At 40.3% G+C, this 18,993-nt stretch overlaps 1 protein-coding gene across 1 annotated transcript in view; it reads left to right on the forward strand.

The window, feature by feature from the left end:
• LOC126416626 (sodium-dependent noradrenaline transporter-like) overlaps positions 1-18,993 on the forward strand; it is a 387,224-nt gene that overhangs the window by 271,213 nt on the left and 97,018 nt on the right. The window contains exon 7 of the mRNA XM_050084387.1: positions 7,629-7,753. Coding sequence (XP_049940344.1) covers positions 7,629-7,753 — 125 coding nt within the window. The remainder of the gene's footprint in view (positions 1-7,628; positions 7,754-18,993) is intronic.

An 18,993-nucleotide genomic window follows, 5' to 3' on the forward strand; every position in this document is an offset into this window, starting at 1 on the left:
CAGAAAACTAATGAGAAATTTAGAAAGGGAAAATAATTGAAAACTTTGAGATCTTTAGATGTCATTGTGGTACTGTTAGAAAAGGCAAAGGACAGATGAGCACGTCAACAGAATGGATAGTGTCTCGAAAATTAGTTACAATCTGAACTTGAACAAAAGTAAAACAAGGGTAACATAATGCCGAATAAAATCTGCTGCCATGCTGAAGAAATTGATTAGGAAGTGAGACGCAAAGTCATACAGGAGTTTTGTTATTTGTGCAACAAAACAACAGATGATGGCCAAAGTAGATAGGATACACAATGCAGTCTAGCCACTGCAAGGAAAGCGTTTCTGTACAATCCTAAAAACCTTGAATAAACATTTTGGCCGCCTCCACGAATCTCAACTGAATCCTACTCTTTGTTCACATATAAGGATTAGTACTGCACATTATCACTGCTCGCTGAACTTACCTTCACAACAATGAATATTAAATAAAGGCAAGAGAAATAGCTTTGCTGTTGTGAGAATCTGTAGCAGGCAGAATATTGCACAAACAATAGGAGTGATCAGAATATTCAGCTCTGGCAAAGGTTTATGATTGGTAGCGATGACGATGGAAAATGTTACTATGTTCCTGGGAAAAGTCTCTAGTGAGACGGAAAATAATTTGCACACAACAATATATTTACTCAAGAAATTAGACGTGTGTGCAGTAATGGTGCTTGCGCTAATAAGTATTCAAAATACATTTTATCACACATGAGTTCACTGGTCCAAATTCAATAAATGACATAAAAATTCAGTCATTCACAAAGAAATGATAGCCAAAACTTTAAGAAGACAGCATCAGCAATAAGTTTCCTATCATGTATACAAGGCAAATGCAAGAACGAGAGTTTATTGTTACTTCTATTTGAACAGGCTATTTAGATCCGACATCAGTGTAAATGGGCAAATATCGAAAAGATACACTCGCCCTTGTTGCTGCAGAGCCATTTGCACAATCTACAAGTCGCCATTACATTTAAAATCACAATCTGTACGAACTAATACCTAACAAGAAACTCGCGAGAAGCCTTAGAAATAATGTAGCCAGTATGATAGCAATAACTGATTACTGCAATGCATTTAGTACACAAAGCATGGCTATACCTCATCACAGGAAAACTGGATACAAGGCCGTCAACCTCACAGTCTCCCCACCAAACATGTTTTTTCGCTCTACCAGCGTCTTGCCGGCCAAAGTGGCCGAGCGGTTCTAGGAGCTACAGTCCGGAACCGCGCGACCGCTACGGTCGCGGGTTCGAATCCTGCCTCGGGCATGGATGTGTGTGATGTCCTTAGGTTAGTTAGGTTTAAGTAGTTCTAAGTTCTAGGGGTCTGATGGCCGTTGATGTTAAGTCCCATAGTGCTCAGAGCCATTTGAACTGCCATTGAAGGGCTTAGTAAAATCGCTTCAGGCTTAACATGTAACCGCAGTATCGAACACTACATTCGAATTTCCAAATTAGATTTCGTCTTCTGCAAAATTATTGTGAGTAAACCGCACGGCGCATAACACGCTGGCAGCTCTCCGCTCATAAGAATACTGCCGTGTAGTGGTGGGCAGGAAATCGCGTATCTGTTAGAAATCACAGTGACTGAGAAGTCACAGATATCACAGTAGCAACTTTACAGAATCTAACTGCGATTTCAGTCACAGTTAGCAGTCGCAAGTAGTATTTCACATTGAAAGACGTGAGCCATCTATTGGTCGAATTTAGCACTGCTTTCTGCGATTTCCGTGACAAGTCGCAACTAAGAGTCGCAAGTAGCAACTAAAAAGCGCGGTTAACAGTGGCATCTGTTGGCCAAAGTTCGTACTACGTCCATCTCTGCGGTACGCTATGGAGTCTAACCACAGTCTAACATAACAGTCACGACACTTCGCCTCGATTTTGTTGCCTACAGCGCCAGCAGCGCCCCAAGCGGCTGGTAGGTTGAACTGTGAGTTCGGCGCGATCGTGAAAGCGATTAGTGATTGAGTATTTTGATTTATACAATGGTTTATACCATCGGGAGCGTTTGTAGCGCAATAAATTGCAGCAACAACAGGAAGAAGACACCACAGCTGTCTCTTTTTAGGTTTCCTAAGGATCCTGAGACGTATATACCGTCATGTTACTAAACTGTATCGTCAGGATTCACTTGCAAACTGTATGTGTATAAATGATGAATGTATCGTTTTAGGAGCAGAAAATGGCTTGTTAATAGCAGACGAGAAGACCTTATGAAGAAAGACCCAGTTTACCCGCATAATAATATTAGGTTTTGTCCGCTACATTTCGAAGAAAACCAGTTCATGAACGCAGACAATAACAAACTCGTGTGGAATGCAGTACCCACACTGTTTGACATCCTAAATAAGCCACCTCAACTGATGATGAAGAGGAAACTGCCACAAAGATTCGACAGTCAATCAAGAGCTGTAAAACAGTCGTATGACACAGAAGCAGCCAGTTCAGCTCTCCATGTATCAGTGCCAGATTCGTGCGAATCGCACCACAGACGTGCTTTGACGATAACGTGGTTAGATTAAGTGCAGCTGGTCATGTCTTACAAAAGCGTGTGAAGTGTCAGAATGTGCACATCGAGCGAAACTATTACGGGGCAAGGAAAGTGCCAACAGACAGATTGTTTGAAAATTATTCAAATATTTGGTTTTTCGTGAAATGTAATGTAATCAGCTCATTATAATGTTTTCAGCATATTTCTGCCACTATTTGGCAGTTGCTTTACCCACTTTGAATAATATAAAGATTAAGGTCGTACTTGTGGTAACAGGCAACAGTGACACACACAGTAGGCCTACAGAACGATAAACGAGCTGTCGATCGCTTTTGCATGTAGAGGTACATGTCTGTGCTTCTTACATGTGAATCTGTGTGTTTATATTCTTTTGATATCAACGTGGTAAGCTGCAATTCTGTCCAATGTCACAAGTGTTTCTTCACGAATGTGTTGTAGCTTGCCACTCTATTCATGGTTTTTGTCCATACTTGCGCTTATTTTAGAATCATTAATAGAAACATATATGCGTTCCGATACTAAACAAACTCTTGGAGGCAAGAAAATAACTCGAATAATTCGGAAATTACGTAGGAAATGGATGTAAACAAACATTATGCTTACAACGCGTCTGACGTTCACCTTACCTGCCGCTTGGAGCGCTAGTGTCACTCCATCTGTCAAACGGCAACAACTTTTACAGCAGTGAGTGTCGCGACTGTTATGTTAGACTGTGGTCTAACTGCGATTTCCTTGACAAGTAGCAACTAAGAGTCGCAAGTAGCAACTAAAAAGCGCAGTTAACATACTTTTCCTAGTGTCATCTGTTGACCGACGTATGTACTTCGTTATGAGAGCCTTGTGCCTCACGAGATCGATGTGCTGTGTGTGCATATGAAGGGCTTATTTCAATAGTGGTACAAGTCCATTTTTGTTAATTTTGAGATATAGGGTCGTAAAGTTAAATGAGTGCTGAAAAATCTGCAGTTGAGATACCAGAAATATTCAAGCATATGGCTTCTTGCTAGAGATGAACCTTTATTTATGTTTGTTTGGATCACTAATATCAGAAGCATTATAGACAGAAAAGTGTAGGTAATGGACTTGTACCACTATTGAAATAAGCCCTTCATATTATATGACGACATGCACATTCAGCATCAGTTATGGTTGGTCAAATACTGCTGTGACTCTGAATGTTTTATATTAATAAGAAGCAACATTGCCTTTTTCTCCTGAAAATATCAAGTAACGTAACAAATGTGTTTGATTCTGCTTCCAATATGACAGTTTTGGTTAGTACTCCACATGCCTACAGGACTTTGCAATGTTAACACAGCAGAACTCAGACATCTGTATAAATGTAGAGAAATGAAAACATTCATATGAATGCCTCACTTTTGTTCCGACACAGTTCAAGACTCGGGAGAAAAGTTTTACACCTGGTGTTCTACATGGCAACTTCACACACAAGAACTTTTTGCCGACACTACTACCACCTACATAAGTAAGCTTTTCCTGTGTCACTTTCAAGTAATGCACTTAAGCTATTCCTGATTTAACTGGAAGATCTGTACTTCCCACTTTCATATCAACAGCCTCAAAATGCATATTGTAGACTTCGGGATATGTTACAGGTCAGTGTCACACCAAGATTGTGGAGAAAGGGGGGGGGGGGGGCGGCATGTCACTCTCCAACAAGTGTTTACCAATAAATAAGTGGCGGAAAATTACGGGTATAGGACGGCTTAACATGTGGAAAATGAGATTTTTATTATTCACTCAATGTATTTAACATTTATTATTCCTTTAAAATCGCACAACAACTTCAATGAAACACTTTAATCAGTCACACACTTATTTCATAATTATTTCACTTTTAAACTGCAAATCCTCTAAGAGCTGTCTTGAATCGTCACGAGTCTCTCTCAACAGCCTTGATGTGGAGATATGTACAGCAACCAGTAATCAGTCAGAACTGCGTCTGCAAAAACACAAGGATTATTAAACAATTTTTGCTGTCACTAATTACTAGCAATATAATTGACAGAGTAGATTGCTAATATTTGCTGTACCACATTTGCTAATATTTGCTATATCACATTCGCAAGAACGATCTCACTGAAGTAATTATGTCCATCAAAACGCTTAGAAACTAACCTGTCGTCTGACGAAAACGGTCTAAAGACTGGCAATTTCTTCAGATCTGTTGACAATGATATTTTGAATTATCACTTTACTGAGTGACTGAAATGTAGTTCAGGTACCTATGAACATAACAATATGTTAGAATTCATTTTCTAAACACGAACTATTACGGTACTGTGCGGCTACTTACATATTAATTACACTATTAATATTTTCACAGTTGTTTATTTAATACAAAATTAAAGCCAACGGAAGAATAAACGTAAAACATACTTACCAATGACAGGTTTGTTGAGATGCAATTTTCTGTGTGGACAGATGTAACTTTTTCATACGGTGGTACGTCGCAGAAATCGCAGGAGTCACAGAAATCGCAGAAGTAGCAGAAGTCACAGAAATCGCAGAAGTAGCAGAAATCGCAGAAGTAGCAAAAGTCGCAGAAATCGCGGAAGTAGCAGAAGTAGCAGTGGCGGAGGGATACGCGACTGAGGTTCCTTAACTGCGACTCTTAACTGCGACAAATCACAGTTAAGAATAACAGATACTGAAAAGTAGCATTCACAGAATTCACTGATATCGGTAAATCGCAGTTTAGCCCATCACTACTGCCGTGTATGCCAGACTGCTTCCCCCTCCCTGTTCCTCCGGCGTAAACACGACGGTGCTGCCACAGTGGCGAGGAAGAAATTAGTCCTCCTCCCCTCCCCTTGTTCAACAGGGGCGGCCGGTAGGTAGTCGAGGCGCCATGCCACAGCTCCCGCAGCCGGTCCCTCCGAGGTTTCGTTTCGAATCCCCTCTTGGGCGTGAATGTTGAGTTCGTCTTAAGAAAAAGGGGGGGGGGCGGCAGATTTGCCGCCCCTCGGAAAGTCCCGCACGTGCCTTGCGCCGGCCCTGCACACCATTCTCACCCTCAAGCAAGCACACCTCACGCACACACGACCGCCAACTCAGCATTCATGCCCGAGATGCTGGAGTTGGTGGTCGTGTGTGAGTGAGGTGTGCTTGCTTCAGTGTGAATTACTGATGAAGGCTCTGGCAGAAAACTGGTAGTAAGGTTTATGTCACCGACAGCTCTTAGTTGCCCTTAAATATGACCTTTTTCGACACAAAAATTCCCCACAGACTTCAACGGAGACGCCACTAGAAGAAAGCTTTGCACCACAGAGCGACTTATTCCGTAAACTGCAAGATCCTGTTTTCCAGTGCGAAACATACTACTTCCTCCAACTTATATTCAAGTGATAATCATGAAAGGAAATTTAGCAACGTTTGAATACACGTGTAGGTGTACCTGAAATATTTCTTTCCAATGCCGTCGCCAAATTAACACTATGGAACGTGGGATTGCTTCGTACAGAGTACAGACTTTGCTGTAGATAATTTCACACTATAGCTCTTCTACCTGCGTGCCTGTATTGTATCACACCCCTAGATTTATAGCAATAATCTGTGTTTATAGTAATAATCTGTATTTTGTTGTTAGGGCAGAAAAAAGCTCGTAGTGAAAACATACTGAACAGCACACCCCAATCGAAAGGTAACATTCAAGGTCTGACGCAACGGTACACCAATACATCATACACGCAATGACAGACGCTGTACGGAAATTTCCAAATGCTTTATGAACTTACTAGATCAAGTTGATTTTCACATTTTGTGCCTTACAGCGAAATGTGAAATAGTTCAATCAATTAATGACTGCGGATACTGGTATATTCGTGACATGAGAGGGTTTAGCTCTAGTGAATCAAAAGTAACTTCTCATAAGTCTAGATAGTTTAATTTTATCCATTGTTTTTCAGTGTTTCGTCCGCGACTGTTTTACTTTCGTAAAATGAAGAACAAACCGCCTTCAGTCACAAGTTGCGTTTATCTACTGCACTATGTATTTCGAGCCCTGGAGGCTCAACTTCAGGTGCTTTTTAGTGATTTACATCAGGTTTTTTAGTTGTTTGCCTGTTGATATTACATTTTTGTGTTACAATATGGTATATTGCAGATAAAAGTTTAACAGCGTTAATAATATGAAACTAACTTACAGTTTAACATTGTATGATGTCTGCTTCTGTTGTGCAGTTGGTATACACAATACACATCTTTAATTTTGCAGGAATTCCTGAGGAATCAAATCTACAATAGTACAAACAGATGTCAACCTACAATATGGTACCAAATAATTATTTTAATAATACCTGTGTACTAGTAATACTATATCATATTACCTTCTGTAAAACAAGACAATCGATTATATTTAGAAGTAGAACATCTGTATGAACGAGAATCTTTGGCATGTTTACGTTCTGCTACTACAAAGTGCGAAATGCGACAATGTATATATCCCAGTATGTACTGCAAAATGAAAGACGTGTATTGTGTATACCGACTGCACAACAGAAGCAGACATCATACAATGTTAAACTGTAAGTTAGTTTCATATTATTAACGCTGTTAAACTTATATCTGCAATATACCATGTTGTAACACAAAAATGTAATATCAACAGGCAAACAACTAAAAAACCTCACGTAAATCACTAAAAAGCACCTGAAGATGAGCCTCCAGGGCTCGAAATGCATAGTGCAGTAAATAAACGCAACTTGTGACAGAAGGTGGTTTGTTTTTCAGTCTAGATAGTGTTTTAGGTTTAGTATTCCTCCAAATTACTTAGCGAAAACTCAGTTTCTGATTAGATGGAGCACCTAGAAGATGACACGGCTGGTGTTTTTCTGTGTGTGCCGGCCGAAGTGGCCGTGCGGTTAACGGCGCTGCAGTCTGGAACCGCAAGACCGCTACGGTCGCAGGTTCGAATCCTGCCTCGGGCATGGATGTTTGTGATGTCCTTAGGTTAGTTAGGTTTAACTAGTTCTAAGTTCTAGGGGACTAATGACCTCAGCAGTTGAGTCCCATAGTGCTCAGAGCCATTTGAACCATTTTTTTTCTGTGTGCAGGGACTGCCTCATCACGACGGCGGTGAACTGCTTCACGAGTTTCTTCTCCGGCTTCGTCATCTTCACGTACCTGGGCTTCATGGCGCACAAGCAGGGCGTGCACATCAGCGCCGTGGCCACCGAAGGTGAGTAGGACAGCAAAATGCCGCCAGGAGGACCACACGTCACTCTGATTTCATTTCAGACATTAGTGGATCTTCCATCGAACAACGGTTGTGGTGTAAGCTTCCACCACTGTTATATTTGTCCCTGTTTTCGAGCCATCAAGTAAGACAGGACACGAGTAAACGCTTGCTTCGTTTCGGCATTATTGGCAAGCTAATACGTCTAGTGATTAATTTAATATGTTATCCAATTCAAGAAACTAATTTATATTAATTACATTCATTAACAATAAAATCTCCTCTTGAGTGTGACATTTGAAATCAGTGTCAAGTCAAGGATTAGACGCGCCAGCTGCAGGAATGCTATTAAAGTACATTATAATTGCTTTTATTCTCGCAAAATATATGTAACTTGGACAACAGATAGATAGATAGTATTTACGATTTACAAAACTTATTCCAAAACAATTATTATTGCATATAACCGTCGAACGTCTGTATCGAACAATACGGTTACAATCCATCCGTTACAGACCTACTCCGTTGGCAGCTATCGATAAAAAAAAAATAGCAAGTCCAAGCTAGATCAAACACCAAACACAACACAAGTTAGCAATCAAAGTCGTCGTGATAGATCTATTGGCAAAAGTAGTCACCCTGTGCGTGGGATTCAATACGTCTCGCCGCTGTCTGCTTTGAACCGTGTTGTAAGCAGGCTTGGAAACTATCAAACTTGCCTATACGGCCAAACGACGGCATGTGTGCCACTGATGGCGCTACCAATGATACGAGGCGTGTTTTTTAAGTAAGTACCGTTTTGAAATTAAAAAAAGACGTGCTAAGATATCTCAATAATTTTATTTTTACATGAAAGCCTGTACCTTAATCTACTTTTCTACATAATTTCCGTCAATATTGAGGCACTTGTCATAACGTTGTACCAGTTTTTGAACACCCTCCTCACAGAAGTCTGCCGCCTGACTTGTTAACCACTGCATCACCACTGTTTTGACTTCGTCATCGTCTTGAAGACACTGACCGCGCAGGTGTTTCTTCAAGTGCAGGAACAGATGGTAATCACTGGACGCAAGATACGGAGGATGATCTAGAGTTTCCTATCGATAAGATGTGATGAGATCTTTGGTCTGATTCGCCACATGCGGACTGGCATTGTCTTGCAGCAAAACGATGCTCTTGTTCAACTTGCCACGTCTTTTATTCTGAATTGAACGGCGCAGATTGTGCAATGTCTTACAGTAAGCTGCTGCATTGATTTTCTCATTACAAGGCAGGAGTTCCACAAGCAATACACCTTTTCTGTCCCAAAAAACTGTGCACATGATTTTCCGGGCAGAAATTGTTTGCTTGAACTTCACTTTTCTGGGTGAATCTGAATTCTGCATTCCATGAACTGTTGCTTTGATTCTGGTATGACGTAGGCCACCCACGTTTCATCGCCCGTAACAGTTTGGCTTAAGAAATCATCACCGTCGTTGTGGTACCGCTCAAGGAAAGTCAATGCACTGTCTAAACGTTTGGTTTTGTGCACATCCGTCAACATTTTCGGTACCCAACGTACGCACAATTTTCGGTAGTTCAAGTTCTCGGTCACAATGCCATACAAAACACTACGAAAAACATTAGGAAAGTTATCCCGCAAGGAGGAAATCGTAAAGCGTCTGTTTTCTCTCACCTTATTGTTCACTTGCTGCACTAGACTTTCATTAACGACCGAAGGACGCCCACACCGTTGTTCATCATGCACATTTGTGCGGCCATCTTTAAATGCTCTCACCCACTTTCTTACCATTCCATCACTCATAATGTTTTCTCCGTAAACTGCACAGATCTCACGATGAATATCGATCGCTTTTAGGCCTTTAGCACTAAGAAATCTTATAACACCCCGTACTTCACAGTCGGCGGGACTCACGATTATTGGAGGCATCTTAAACACTCAGTACTCAACGTAAACAAGGAATAATCAGACTGTAATGGTTGACGGCCGGTGTGGCCGAGCGGTTCTTGGCGCTTCAGTCTGGGACCGCGCGACTGCCACGGTCGCAGGTTCGAATCCTGCCTCGGGCATGGATGTGTGTGCTGTCCTTAGGTTAGTTAGGTTTAAGTAGTTCTAAGTTCTAGGGGACTGATGACCTCAGATGTTAAGTCCCATAGTGCTCAGAGCCATTTGAACTGTAATGGCGTCAGTGTGTAGACAACAGATGTAGGTAGCCAGTGCACATGCGCAGAACTCCGTCCGCGGCGCTGTGGCCAAACGGTATTTAAACTTAAAAAACACGCCTCGTGTAAAGCAACAGTGCGAAATGTTGCTACCCAAATATATGCTTCTGTTACCTGTTCTATTGCTTTATGAAACAACTGTTGCCTTAGTTTTCTTCTTCTTAAGCCGTAACACTGATGTACGATGGCGTATTCAAACGGTGAGCACGCGGACATGCACCTCCTTCACGTCGCAACAGAAAGCAGTGCACGGGCAGCTAGACGACGATATATGGAAATGTTTCCAAACACAGAAGTACCAAACCATCAGACTTTCACAGCTGTGGCCAGGCGTTTAAGGCAACATGGCATTCGTGGTGCACCACGTTTAGGTCGGCCTCAATTGGATGGCGTGGGTGTTGAGAACATCGTGGAAATTGTAGATGAAGACCCGACTTTAAACACCCGCCCTATAAGCGGCGTGTAGGGATGTCTCAATCAACTTGTAACCTCCCAACAGATAAAATATAATTATGATTATAATTATAGCATTCATTCACATTCAGCGTAACACAGTTAATAATACTTCCCAACAGTAAAAATAATTATGTATAACACATTCAGCGTAACCTACCAGCAGTTTACTTCCGTAACCTTGGAACAATAAAATGTGACTAACCTCTCAATAAAATTGCGGCTCACTTATAACCTTTCAATAATTGACTGTGAATCTAAACTGATAAATTTGGACGTCAGAAGTGCTGCGTTATGGCCCTGAAAGATCATACTGAATAAATTGAAAAATCTTACCTCAATGAAGTCGCCGGATAACGCATATATATCTGCTCCAATAAGATGTTTTTCTGGCACAGCCCTGTGTAATGCTGGCCGATAGATTTGTCATGTATAGAAAGAAACAACTGATATTTCTTTACAATAATCGGGATGACCATAGACTGGAGAAATTAGTAAATTCTTTAAATTGAGATGAATGTTCGTCAAAAGTTAATTTTTATAAGGAAGGTTACGCTGGATTGTAGGTGAAGAGATTTTTTTAAGAACATTTACATGGGACTTGACATAACAATAGTACATATGCGCGAGGCTGCTTTTACCTTATACTACATCGCTCAGGCACCGCCATCGCTCCCCACGACCGGCACAGCCAACTCGATACACCAGACTCTTAGATACTACATACTCCTACTGCTACACGGTTCCTACTGCAGCCAACACTGCTCTCTGGTCTGAGATTCTCTTATAGCTTACATATCGCAGGCAGCGCGTGAGCAATCCATCGAAATTACGTCTGCTCGAGTGCGCTAGCAATAAATTCCTTAGTCATCGACCTCTTACAAACTGAGTGGCGCCTACCACGGAGACAGCAATCCCATCCATTTCCCCTGCAGAAGGAACAGGAGCTGCCGCCTACAGACTACCCTATACGTAAGAATTTCTGTCAGTGGTTACTCGAGCGCTATGCTGCTGATGTGTGCTTCGGTGATCGGATACTGTTCACGGATGAGAGCCTCTTTACCCGTGTTGTTATCCTGAATACTCACAACATCCGCGTGTAAACGTACGAGAATCCTCGCGTGGCTACAGCACTAGGACATCAGCGTCGTTTTGCAGTGAATATTTGGTATGGTGCAGTTACTTGGACCGCATGTCATTCCACAACGCCTGATTGGAAAAGTGTATCGAGATTTTTCGGATCATGAATTGGATGGTCTGCTTTATGATGTTCCGCTCGCTACAGTTTAGAACTTCCAACAGATTTCCTTCTGGTGTGTGTATAAAATATGATGACATGGAAATAGGAGAAGTTGAGAGTGTAAAATTCTTGGGATTACAACTTGATAACAAATTCAGTTGGGAGCAACATACAACGAACTCATAAGGGACTAAACAAGTCTGTGTTTGCAATGCGAATGATGTCAGACATAGGGCATATAAATATAAAAAAAAACTGGCATATTTTGCTTATTTTCACTCCATTATGTCTTATGGTATCATGTTTTGGGGCAACTCAACAAACAGAGAAAAAATTTTTAGAGTACAGAAGCGCATAATAAGAGTAATGAGTAGTGTAAATCCAAGAACATCATGTCGAAACTTATTCAAATAATTGGGCGTATTAACCACAGCTTCTCAGTATATTTATTCCTTAATGAAGTTTGTTGTAAATAATACATCTCTTTTTCCAACTAACTGCTTAGTACACAGTATCAATACTAGGAATAAGAACATTATACATAAAAATTTAAAATCACTTACTCTTGCCCAGAAAGGAATCCAGTATTCAGCAACGCATATTTTCAATAAGTTACCAGCAACCATCAAGAGTTTAGTTTCAGACAAGGCAAAATTTAAACATAATTTAAAATAATTTTTGGTGGCCAACTCCTTCTATTCCATCCATGAGTTTCTCAACAAGTGCAGTAGACCATTTTAATGAAAATTTGTTATACTTTAATTTTTTAGAATACTTGGTTGTAATAGCCAAGAAACTAGCAAATGTCTGAATGATGGATTTAATGAAAGCAGATGTAAGTATTAAACCTGTAAATATTAGAAGTTTAAATTTAATTCATGTACATAATTTTACTGTTTATTTACTGAGGATCAGTAAAATTAATGAAACTCAAGGTTTTCTAATTACAATTTTGTAATGTGTTTATCTGGCATGTTCCACACCCAGGAGGATTCCCTCTTTTATGGGTCCATGGAATGAATAATTAATCTAATTTAAACACGAAACATCTTATGATTTCTGCACGACGGTGCCCCTGCACATTTCAGTCAGGAGGCAAGAAAGGACCTCAGGGTTGCTTATCCAAATAAGTGAGTAGATCGTAGAGGACCACCTGCCTGCCCCACCAATCTTGATCCCCTGGACTTGGTGTATGGAGTTGCAACTGAGAATGTAGCACAACTACAGCAGCGGACTGGAAATGGCTGTGCAACTGTGCGCAGAGAGATGAACGGAGCCAGAACCATTCCGAGAGCAGTAGAACGTCGAACACCTCACTGTCTTCGTCATTTGCGTTGTTTGTGTTGCACTTGTGATTCCTACTCTACTGCGGAAGTCTGAAATAAATAAATTACAGAGAACACTTTATATAACATTTTACGCTTATTTTGATACATACATAACATCCACGAAATGTGTACACTTACTCTTGAATCATCAAGAATTTATCTGCTTGTGGTGTCCTTGCGATTCCCTAATCTATTGATATCTCGGAAATAAAGCAGTTTCAGACAAGACATTTTTTGACATTTTACTCTTATTTCGAGGCACTCATTATACCCACGAAGAATGTACAGTTACTATGGAATCGACCTGTGTAAACCGATGATAAAATACCATCGTCCTAAATCGTCTTTTCAAGTTGGCGCAGTAATTAAATTTTTCTCTTTGCAGACCTTGAGAGGTCTAATTGGAGGTGAGAGTGAAAATTGCCCGAACTAGTCTGTGATAGCTGCCTGTATCAGTATGGACACATCTTTACAACATTCCTTTTTATTAGATAAGACAAAATTTATTTGGCTTGTTGGGAACCTTTCTGCATCTGTACTCAGATCTTTGTAAATACGACTATAGGCAACAGTCCTTAGACGGATAAAATACAGTGGAATGAAAGCTTGGAAAATACCAGTGCAGATTTATGATTTAGGTGCCATATTGTTATCAGTCAACAGAGCAAATTAAAACTATATTCTGTTTATAGATTTTAGAAATGCTTGTGACCGAGACAAAGGACACGTTTTACGGCAAATACTAGAAAATTAACCAGTCTCAGAAACGCATTCAAGGCAGTAACAAGCTTGTATCGGTCAATACACAACTAAATTAAATTGGAACATGAAATATAAGCAGAACCCGTCAAAATGCATGTTGTGTTGACCAAGTCGTTCAGAATTGCAGGACAAGGAATCTGCCTGATATAGAATCACGGAAGCACAGTGTTGCGAACATTGTTATTTGCAGACGAACATAAATTGATGGCTGAAAGTAGAGATGATTATTATTTTATTATTAGTAGTATTGTCGTATGACACCATTTGCTGTTTAGAATATACATAAAACTGAAATTTAAATGCCCAACATTTCTTTGCCATAATTCATTATCTGCATTTACATCCTCTATATTCGGCGCCAGACACATACAGGGGACTACAAATTCACCGGAGTAACGAACCAGAAAGTGAAAATTACTACCTCGTTCTGTATTGGGCACAAATTGCGTGCAGGAAAGCAAATATAAGGGTAACGAAACCTATTGGAAAGCCATGGACTCACAGTACCACTCATGAAATGACACCCTCAGTTGCTGATGGCAAAAGGGCATTTAATTAAGCTCATGAGCGGTACAGGTCAAATAATTTGTAACACGTACACAACATGTAATGTGCCTAGAGTTGCGATCTACCAAAACTACAGTTCGCTAGTTTTAGTACAACACATAAATGACGTAGCAAACGCTAGGATTACCTGTGGTGTTGGTAGCATTGGTAGGGAAAGAAACATAAGTGAATGTGGGAGAGGGAGTCTGAGGCCCGACGACTTCTCTTTATTTGTTGTTTGCTTGCTTCCTTGTTTTGCACATAATTACAACCGCACGTCGTCCGTGTTTAGTCGGTTGTGTATGTTATATCCTTACAAAATATAAATCACATTTAATAAATAATAGAATCTAGTTTATCGAGAAACTTCTGCGATTTTATGCAAGCAAGGCAATGACTTTTGATGCAAAAATGGTGTACATGCACAAACATAAGGGAATCTACATAATTATTGTTGTCCGGTACTCAATAGAATGTTGTTCATCATGATCAAAGACAAGAGTTTCTGTTATTACTGATTAATGCGAAAGTTGTTTATGAATAGCAGAAAAGTGTTTTATATGTGCTTGACGAGGTATTGAAGCGATTTGATGTATTTTCCACTTTTTAAAAAAAATTCCATTTTTTTTTTTTTTTTTTTTTTTTTTTTTGGAGAAATTGTGTTTTCCAGTGTATATGATAAGCCTGTATTCCTTTTATTTTTACTACAAAATTCCTATCTTCCACGTTACAAGTCAATAATTTTCGAATAAAACCTGCACTGAACATTGAAAATTTCAATTTTGATATAAATATTGTTTGTTTATTAGTAACATACAGGAGGATAACTATGTACAAAAAGTGTGACAATTTTCACATCTTGCATTTTGGTGACATTGAAAAAGATAACTAATATGGAAATACATGATTTGTTATGAAGTAAAAGAAATGTGGCTAAACGCTGTGAAAATAATTCATGAATGTTACTTTATTTACCTGTAAACGTAAATTAATTAACATTGTTTCCTTTAAATCATACGACAACAGTTTTGTCCCACATTTTCGCGAAATTAATTTTAATTTGTAGACTACTTTTCAACGTAAAATACAACGAATTAATAAAATTAATGTGAAATGCAGCAAAAACTATTACTACTTGTGATCACGACTTTGATAAAAATAAAAAGTGTATGTATCGGTTCAAAATAACATTACTCCGTATTAGTATCAGTGTATTCAAACTAGATTGCAGTACATTCAGTGGAGCTTCCTACAGTGTTTGAAGACACAGATTCATTGTGTTCCACATAATTTAAGTTCCACTGCACGGAAACTAACTTTTCGGCTGTTGCAGGAAAAAGCCTGTTTCTAATTTTACTATGGATTCTCCCATGCATTGACCAGTTACTCTCGCCTGCAGCTGTTGATGGTGGTGCACTGAGAAGTTTGCAGACGAGGTAGCTCAGCGACCAACTGCTGCACAATCCTCTCCACAAGGGTGAAACATGCTCAGCAGCATCCCACACAACGTCTGTGGAGCAGAAACCATCGCAAGCTCTGAATTCGGCGATATTACCTACATACGTACTCTTTCATATCCCAACAACTGACACAAACAGCTGATGAAAAGCAATGCATGGCTTACATATTCAGCATTCAGACTAGCGCCTTTATACCGAAGTTCTAACAGGTTTGTTGCAGTGTGGATAGGGTTGCGGGTGGGTTTTGTTCTGTTTGTAATTGCAGATGTAACATATAGTCTGTTCTCTGGAGATAGCACTGAGCTACTGTTTTGTAGAAGGTCCACCCCTACTGCAATTTTAGCAAAGTGATGATGCACACTGACAACAGAGTATTGTCTGCCCCTATCTGGGTGATGGCAGTGGACAACTGGTCGTAGCTGTACGTCTCTCTCTCATGTATCCTCCTCTAAAAAAGTACCCCTTACTGTGTTATCAAAATGAACCAAGGGGAAAAATGGACTCTAGAATAGCCTCTTTGTTCTGTATCAGGCTCTCAAAACTTATTAATGCTCCATCTCACGAGTTGGTGAGGAAAGTTTGAAAGTTACAGACGAATTGCCAAACTTTTCTTTCTGCTTTGATTCCATCAGAGCAGACGGAATTTGAATGTTTTGATTATTTCGTTACTAATCTGGGATAGTTCTTGGAGTACACATGCTGCCATGATGTCTTTGATGAGGAGATTGATGTTACGGGCAGAACATCTCATACATGTTACATGCATGTACTTTCCATCCACTATTCTCCAGGCAGTCTGCATATTTCTTGCATTCTCAGTGATCACCGCTACGAACTTTTCATCCTCTACCTCTTGAATTACTGCGATAAGGCTTGAGGCGATAAATTGAGCTCTTCCTCTGCTGTCACTAGGACGAGTACTCTTGAAGGAAATTGGTTCTGGTGTCGTGACAGTGAAATTAATTACGTGGTGTCCGGAAACACCTGTCCACGCGTCAGAAATTAATGCGAGAGCGTTTTGATCGTTTAATCTTATCTGTGACAACAGAGTGAACACGTTGATATTCAGTGCTGAGGTACGTTGTGCCCGCAGCATCGTAGGTAGGTGGCTCGTTGCCAGGACGAATGAGATGAAGGGCTTTCCTGGAGTAGTGGGCCTCTAGCATCGATAACATCTACATCTACATGGATACTCTGCAAATCACATTTAAGTGCCTGGCAGAGGGTTTATCGAACCTACACAGTTCTCTATTATTCCAATCTCGTATAGCACGCGGTAAGAATGAATACCTACATCTTTCCGTACGAGCTCTGATTTCTCTTATTTTATCGTGGTGATCGTTCCTCCCTATGTAGGTCGCTGTCAACAAAATATTTTCGCATTCGAAGGAGAAAGTTATTGATTCGAATTGCGTGAGAAGATTCCGTCGCAACGAAAAACGCCTTTCTTTTAATGATGTCCAGCCCAAATCCTGTATCATTTCTGTGACACTCTCTCATATTTTTCGCGATAATACAAAACTGCCTTTCTTTGAACTTTTTCGATCTACTCCGTCAGTCCTATCTGGTTAGGATCCCACACCGCGCAGCAGTATTCTAAAAGAGGACGGACAAGCGTAGTGTAGGCAGTCTCCTTAGTAGGTCTGTTACATTTTCTAAGTGTCCTGCCAATAAAACATAGTCTTTGGTTAGCCTTCCGCACAACATTTTCTATGTGTTCCTTCCACTTTATGTTGTTCGAAATTGTAATACCTAGACATTTAGTTGAATTTACAGCTTTTAGATTAGACTGATTTATAGTATTACCGAAGTTTAGCGAGTTCCTTTTAGCACTCATGTGGATGTCCTCACACTTTTCACTATTTAGGGTCAACTGCCACTTTTCGCAACATTCAGATATGTTTTGTAAATCTTTTTGCAGTTTTTTTTATCTTCTGATGACTTTATTAGTCGATTAACGACAGCGTCATCTGCAAACAACCTAAGACGGCTGCGCGGATTGTCTCCCAAATCGTTTATATACATAAGGAACAGCAAAGGGTCTATAACACTACCTTGGGGAACGCCAGAAATCACTTCTGTTTCACTCGATGACTTTCCGTCGATTACTACGAACTGTGACCTCTCTGACAGGAAATCACAAATCCAGTCACATAATTGAGACGATACACCATAAGCACGCAATTTCACTATAAGCCGCTTAAGTGGTACAGTGTCAAAAGCCTTCTGGAAATCCAGAAATACGGAATCGATCTGAAATCCCTTGTCAATAGCACTCAGCACTTCATGTGAATAAAGAGCTAGTTGTGTTTCACAGGACCGATGTTTTCTAAATCCATGTTGACTGTGTGTCAATAGACCGTTTTCTTCAAGGTAATTCATAATGTTCGAACACAATATATGTTCTAAAATCCTTCTGCATATCGACGTTAACGATATGGGCCTGTAATTTAGTGGATTACTCCTACTACGTTTCTTGAATATTGGTGTGACCTGTGCAACTATCCAGCCTTTGGGTACGAATCTTTCATCGAGCGAACGGTTGTATATGATTGTTAAGTATGGAGCTAATGCATCAGCCTACTCCAAAAGGAACCTAACTGGTATACAGTCTGGACCATAAGACTTGACTTTATTAAGTAATTTAAGTTGCTTCACTACTCCGAGGATATTTACTTCCACGTTACTCATGTTGGCAGCTGTTCTCGATTCGAGGCTCCTAAAACTTAAACAGCTGTACCAAAGACATAGTCTACGTCTCTGTCAGCAATTGTTGTAGAACAATCCGATGAAACTGATGATGCGGCGGTCAAGAGACAAGATTTCTCAGGTGAGGTCGCAGACATCGACGTTTCATTGGCTGTTTCAAGAGTGACTCTGGAAATTTCTTTTTATCTTTGTAAAGGTTCCTGAGACACATGTTTCACAGATTGTGGACAGAGTCCATGATTCTTAAGGTGAGCTGGTAGACGAGTAGCCGTTGCATTATGACATACAGTCCACAGTACTTACACATGACTTTTCGATGGTCCTCGTATCGCACGATTCCCACACTCCCAAACGACGACGCATGCTGAAGAACGCTGAACGCATACTAATGTTCAGTAGGTCCTTTTTTTAGTCATCAATCTTCTGACAGGTCTGATGTGGCACGAATTCCTCTCCTGTGCCAATCTCTTCATCTCAGAGTAACGCTTGAAGCTTACATCCTCAATTACTTGCTGGGTGTAT

The sequence above is a fragment of the Schistocerca serialis genome, chromosome 8 (assembly GCF_023864345.2).
Source record: "Schistocerca serialis cubense isolate TAMUIC-IGC-003099 chromosome 8, iqSchSeri2.2, whole genome shotgun sequence".
Lineage (NCBI taxonomy): Eukaryota > Metazoa > Arthropoda > Insecta > Orthoptera > Acrididae > Schistocerca > Schistocerca serialis.